A 6,894-nucleotide genomic window follows, 5' to 3' on the forward strand; every position below is an offset into this window, starting at 1 on the left:
ACTTTAACATTGAAACCTATGGGGATTGTCCCCTAAAGGTTCCCTGAAGGTAAGTCACAAGTCTTCAAATGCAACCTTTAGAGAACCTTCTGTTAACATTTTCCGAACATTCCTGCACTGTGTAACCTTTATGGAAACATTTCCTTTTCTAATTTTTATTTTTTAATCATCATGACAAAATAGAAATAACATAATGCACTACTTGAAACAACTACAATAAAAACTCCCATAGATGGAAGTGAGTCCAGTCAATTTAATATCATGTTATCTTCTGCTGCCACCTGCTGGTTATAATTGTCTTTGCTCCTATGTATTTTTTATATTTTGTTGTTGTTGTTTTTTAATTCATTACGGGATATTTCGTCAAAAATAGAATAATTATGCAATTATAAAATATATTTACCTAGAATATATGATTTATTATTATTATTATTATTATTTTCAGAGAATTTCAACACTTCCGGTAAAAAACACCTCACCGGAAACAGGAAGTGAATGAATGAACGGAGTTGACATTTGTGTGCAACACCTGTTTGCTCATGGTACGAGGTCAGAGTAAGTGTTTCCTTCGGACTTACAGATATTTTGTTGAAACAGTTGTCAGTGACAGTTTTATTAACATTTTAATTGGCGGTCGGACCTGAAATTGAGACAATAAGCTAACTGTTAGCTGAATTATGATCATTAATTTAGCAGACATGTCAGCATAAACACAAAGGTATTTTTTTTTTTAACACCCCACTTTTTACCCCTGAAAAATGAGAGGGTATGGTCTCCTTCGCCTCCTCTACCGTCCTTTTTCTACTCTTCCCAAACTCGCCAGACCACCACGCTGCCTTCGTCAAGGAGTCATCGCTGGTTCCCTGCCCTGCTGCCAGAGCACCATTGTGGGCCACAGCTTTCACCCTTGGAGGGGTGTGGGCAGCACTGCTGTCAGTCAGCACATCCGCGACCTGAGTGGGCCTGAGCAGAGACTGCTGAATAAACTGTATGACGGACTGATCTCAGGACAGCGGGCGTCTCTGGCCGAGTCCATCACTCTGGTGGAGACTCAGCACCCCAGGAAGAAAGAGTTGGCCCAGGTGCTGCTGCACAGGGTGCTGGCCTATAGGAGGGAGCAAGAGAGCCGTAATGGAGGAAAACCAGTGGCCTTCAGAGTAGGTCTGTTATTTGAACTTGAACTTTTGTTTTGAGCTTTTTTATGTCTGAATGATTTATAGGTCAGAGTCAAGTGTCCAAACGAACAGTCTGTCGTCTGAGGATAGTCATGCACCGAACATAGAATAGAATAGAATAGAATAGAATAGAATAGAATAGAATAGAATAGAATTTATTGTCCCGCCGAGGGGAAATTCCGGTGTCACAGCAGCATCAGTACAGACAAGTACTGTACAGTACACACAAAGCAAAAATTGACACCGACTAGCTAGCCATGATACAACTACTAATAATAACAAATATATATAATATAAAGAATTGTGCAATAGAAAACAATATGTTTTGCTTTACAGACAGCAGACTATCAGAATCTGACATTAGGAATCAGAAATTGCCTGTTTTCAGTGCAAAACAATCTCAACAGGCCAATAACTGTAAAGTGAAGTATTACAATGCAGAAAATAAACACAGATGTGCAATTACAGCAGAGTTTATTTAAGGTTCAAATGGGGTAATATCAGAGCAGCTGATCGCTCTGATTTGTAATAATATAAATGAGTAGTAGTGGAAATGATTGTTCAGTTGAGTAATTACATTGAATAGTAACAGTACAAATGATTGTACAGCAGCAGGTGTGTAAACGCTTATTGTGATTTTTGTAAACACTTGTGAGTTTTGGGCATGGTGCTGGTTATAGAGTCTGACAGCAGCTAGGAGGAAGGATCTACGATAACGCTCCTTTGTGCACCTCGGATGCAGCAGTCTGTCGCTGAAGGAGCTCTCCAGTTTGGCCACAGCTTCATGCAGGGGGTGGGAGATGTTGTTCATCAATGATGCTATTTTAGTCAGAGTTCTTCTGTCTCCCACCACCTGCACTGTGTCGAGGGGGCATCCCAGCACAGAGCTGGCCTTCCTGATGAGCTTATCTAACTGCTTCCTCTCAGCTGCAGTTAAGCTGCCGCTCCAGCTAACCACCCCGTAGAAGATGGCTGATGCCACCACAGAGTCATAAAATGTCTTCAGGAGCACCCCCTGCACTCCAAAAGACCTCAGCCTCCTCAGCAGGTAGAGTCTGCTCTGACCCTTCCTGTAAAGAGCGTCCATGTTGTGAGCCCAGTCCAGTTTATTGTTCAGGTGAACACCCAGGTACTTATAAGAGTCCACTATCTCAATGTCCACTCCCTGGATGTTCACCGGTGTCAGTGGGCTGGGTCTGTGCCTGTGAAAATCCACCAGCAGCTCCTTGGATGAAAATGGCTTTAAAAGCAGCCTAAAAGTTAACTTTTGAAAGACTTTCAGTAAGAAAGCCCTTATAAAAGAAGATATGTTCAAAAGTCTCGTTAAAAGATTACAATAGTTTGAATTCTTTAAAACCAACATAAAAAGTAGCATTTGCTTAAGAAATGCATAACACCCTCTGCCCTGTAAGCCACACAAAGAACTTCAAAAGAGATCTGAGATCTTAATGGGACTTGCCTGGTTAAATAATGGTAAATAATAAAAAATAACAAATAACTACCACACTACATTCTTGCTCACTTTCTGTGAAACTGTGGCCATTTTAAATTGTGCAGATTACTTTCAGAGAGTTTTATTAAACTTCACTGGTTCATGAGGCGTTTTGCTATCAAACAGGACAGGCAAGCTCTCAATTTTACACAGTGATGAATATGAAATTGATTACTTTCCACTTTTTATTTTCAGGTCTGTCTGGTCCTCCTGGAGCTGGGAAGTCCTCTTTCATTGAGGTGGTGGGAAAGATGTTAACAGGACGTGGACATAAAGTGGCAGTGCTGGCTGTCGACCCCTCCTCCTGCACCACAGGAGGTAACAGCCAGACACACTGATGTAAACACAATTTTAACAATCTAAAAATGTACAGTATGTACCGTATTTATTCATCGATTTCGAGTATAATATGATCATTTTTTTAACTTAAAAGGCATAAAAAAATTGAATTACCAATAACTTGTGTATAATACTACCCCCCACCCCACTTTATGGATGATTTTTAGGGTTAAATTTCCTGTATTATACATGAATAAATACAGTATGTATGCAAATGTAACACAGCAAATCAATATGAGGTCAAACAAAGTGAAATAATCTTCAGATTCCAATTTTTTTAAGCTTCATTTTGATACCTAGATCATGCTGAAATCATGAGCGGTGAGTTATCTTGCTAAGTGAGAATCCTCTGGAAAATCAATCTGGCTCCTATGTTTTGTGTATTCTAATGAAGATTTTTATTTGTGTGTGTCATTTGAAAAAAGAAATGTTAAACCAAATTTGGATATTGGGGTTTCTCAGTTGTTATTGAAAGTTGTTTTACTAGCATGCTGTGAATTAAAGTAGCATATTGAGCTTTTGGGCTCAAAATGCTCAGAAAAGTGCTTTAAAACCATTTCCTTCAAGGTATCAATCCATACATAAGTATTTAGACATCATTATTTGACAAAATCCAATGATTGCATTTTTTTTTTTTTTTTTTTTTTGCTAAAGCACTATAACTGCCTATTTTCTCACTATACTAATTGTGACTTAATCCCTGGTTCGATGTAATGGGTCACTTATATCTTGGCTATTCATGTGTAAATACAGTGGCAGTTCTAGGGTCGGGGCCACAGGGGCATTGGCCCCTGTTGAAGTTTTATTGACCCCCTGAAGTGTCCCTGTCCTGTCACTCATCTGTCCTTTGCCCAAGAGTGATGATGCTGGGTGCAGTTCCATGTCCAAGCACTAGAGGCGCTAAATGAGACCAATAGAAATGTCCAGCATGAATCAAGCTGATAGAAGTCTTTTTCTTTTCTTAAAATTTGAACAATCCTGCAGAAAAAGTCTTTCAACTCACCAATGATGACTAGATTTTCTCACATGCTGTGTTTGAGAGTATTTTGTCTATGTACATTAAAAATGCACGTAAAATTGGTACTAATTGGAAAATTTACCGTGCAATCTATATATACGCCTTACCAAAACCAGGGATTTGTGTGCAAGGAAACTGAACAAATACTTGGCCCCCCTATGAATATTGTGGCCCCTTACTTAGAAATATCCTAGATACGCCACTGTGTAAATAGGACCTTATTTTTAATTTTAGGTGTAGTTTCACTTAAATGTAGCACAGCACTTCTAAAATATTAAAACCATCTGACAGAGGCTTCTTGTCGCAGGGTCTCTGCTGGGCGATAAGACTCGTATGACCGAGCTTTCCAGAGACATGAATGCTTTCATCAGGCCGTCGCCAACCTCAGGAACACTCGGTGGCGTCACCCGAACAACCAACGAGGCCATCGTTCTGTGTGAGGGGGCAGGATATGACATCGTCCTGGTGGAAACTGTTGGTGAGATTTACTGATCCTCAACTCCGGTTTTGTCTTTTAATCCTGAACTATTTTCCATAAAGTTAAACTGGTCAGTTGTTTGAATTAAAAACAAACAACTTGAACATTTTCTTGACGTTTATCATTTTAGCTGCTTATGTATGCAACTTGGACTGATAATTATGTCACACTTCAAGTAAAGTGCCATTCCAACCCTGGTTTGCTTGAAGTTTGACAGTTTTTGTGGTGTTATTAAAAAAAAAAAAGTTTGCCATGACAGCCGCATTCGCCTTTGTTACAACTGGCAGCACACACTTTTCAGTCCTCAGCGACACTTACAGAGTTTGACGAGTGTGGCCGATCTGCGTTTTCAAGGATAAAATTTATTCATTGTGAGGAGTCTCGAGTTTGTTTGCGCTCATGATTATTCAAAGGCATTTCTGACTTAATGAACTAGTCTAAAGACAAGTAAGCTTTCCCCTCCTCTTTATGTTCGTGATGTGTGTAAATGTGAAAGCACAGAAAAGTTGAATATGTAACGTCGCAGAGCACACGTGATTAAAAGATGTCGGGCCTTAAATAGTGTAATTACCTGTTGATGGATGCTTAGATTCACGCGCACGAACACGTCAGCATCATACAGATCAAAAATGAGAACTGAAGTGTTTTGTTGTTGCTTTCAGGTGTGGGTCAGTCCGAGTTTGCGGTGGCAGACATGGTCGACATGTTTGTGCTCCTGATCCCACCAGCAGGTGGCGACGAACTCCAGGTCAGTGAAGAGCAGTGGCAGCAGCCTTCCATCACTTTTCTGTTGTTTGAACTTAGAGCAAAGTGTTTTTTGTTTGTAGCACGCTAACAAATTGTCCTTAACAGTTATACTGCATCATTTTATACCACTTAGATTTTCCTCTTCTTTTTGGAAAATGTCCAGTTTGGGTGATATGTCTTGACATTTATGTAAGTAAAGGAGTATGAGAACAATAGTTTTATTGTTCTCATACTCCTCCTTTTAGGAAAAATGTGCAAAAACTTTAAGTTTAGTCTTAATTTTCCATCTTTTTACAAGGTTTTGCTTAAATTAATAAAAGAAACATACAGATTTAATATTACATTGCATCTTAGTGTGATTAATAATGTTATTTTCAGTAGCTTGTATTTATAAGTAAAGATTAACATGCTGACAAAAACTATGTGCTGATCAGTTAATTCATTATGCTAATTAATGACTCTATTAGCCAAACTCACTGTGATTCATTTTATTGTGATTAAGGTAAGACTCTGAGGTGAGGCGACATTTGTATTCATTTTTAGCAATTATGAGTTTCTGTTTTGAAACCACAGCAAGAAGTTCATTAAGAATGACTGACTCCTGTTTCAGTTGAAGAGTTTCTGTCTGTGTTTCTTCAGTGGTCTGTAATGTAAATGTAGCTGCTTTAGGGTCTCAGTACTGTGCCACACATGGCGTTTGATTGTGGCGACATTAGCTGAGTTAATGAAAGAAACGTCTAAATTGGAGCAGTGTGCAAACAGTCGAAGCTGCTGTGAATAGTCTCCTAAGGAAACGTTTTGCTCTTTTCCTGATAACAAATGTTTACTTTGAGTTACTGTGAGTTTCTGTAATTGTTCTAGCACGTGTGAGAAGTCTAGCTGTGCACGTGGCCTTCCATAGATTTAAGGTTGCTTATGGTTAGTAGTCACTGCTGGTGGATAACCTCAGGGTCAAATCTGACAACTTTCAAGTGGCAGTTGGTAATTAGCCAACCTCCTGAGTCTGGACCAAATTCAATAAACTTCGAAAAGGTTGTTGCAGTTATGAAGCCAAAAAGGATCATTCCCACAAGTTATTGTTGCCTCTTAGTTTGGTGTCCCATTTCCATTGTATATTTTTTTTGAAATATATTAAATTATAACTTGTGGAGTGGTTCATACTGCACATCCAGGTGTTTGAATCTCTCTTTTGCTGAGCCGTTTCAGTTTGTCAGCTGATGTTTTGTTTTAGACAGTAGGGTTGGGCAATATTGGCAAAAAAATTAATCACGATTAATTGGTGTATTTAGCCGATAACGATTAACTTAAAGTGTATCTTACCCCGCTGTGAAAAGATAACTCCGCCCCCAGGCGAAATTTGAAAAATGCATCAAAGTGGGTAGGGGAGGGGGGCTTAGAGAGTGGAGGTGTGGCCAGGACGAGAAAACGTGACAGCCTCGGCTGAGCTGTCCGCCTCACAGGACAGAGGAGTGGAGCGCTCCGCGACAGCCTGACAGAAAAAAATAAAAGCATACAGCTGCAGCTGCTCTCAAGATCACTAGTTTAAATCATGAATAAAAGTGTTGGGTCTTGTTTGACTGAAGCTTGGTCCATTAGGGCTGCAGCTGCCCCGCCGTGTTTCTGCCTTTTTTTTTTCCCTCCTCCA

At 39.6% G+C, this 6,894-nt stretch overlaps 1 protein-coding gene across 1 annotated transcript in view; it reads left to right on the forward strand.

The window, feature by feature from the left end:
* Positions 1–484: 484 nt before the first annotated feature.
* mmaa (metabolism of cobalamin associated A) overlaps positions 485–6,894 on the forward strand; it is a gene marked incomplete at its 3' end in the record, with an annotated part of 9,211 nt that continues 2,801 nt past the window's right edge. The window contains 5 exon segments of the mRNA XM_014022477.1: positions 485–555; positions 824–1,161; positions 2,863–2,985; positions 4,332–4,502; positions 5,165–5,250. Of these exon segments, the coding sequence (XP_013877931.1) occupies positions 500–555; positions 824–1,161; positions 2,863–2,985; positions 4,332–4,502; positions 5,165–5,250 (774 nt within the window).

The sequence above is a fragment of the Austrofundulus limnaeus genome, unplaced genomic scaffold, assembly GCF_001266775.1.
Source record: "Austrofundulus limnaeus strain Quisiro unplaced genomic scaffold, Austrofundulus_limnaeus-1.0 Scaffold331, whole genome shotgun sequence".
In the NCBI taxonomy this organism is placed as follows: Eukaryota; Metazoa; Chordata; class Actinopteri; order Cyprinodontiformes; family Rivulidae; genus Austrofundulus; species Austrofundulus limnaeus.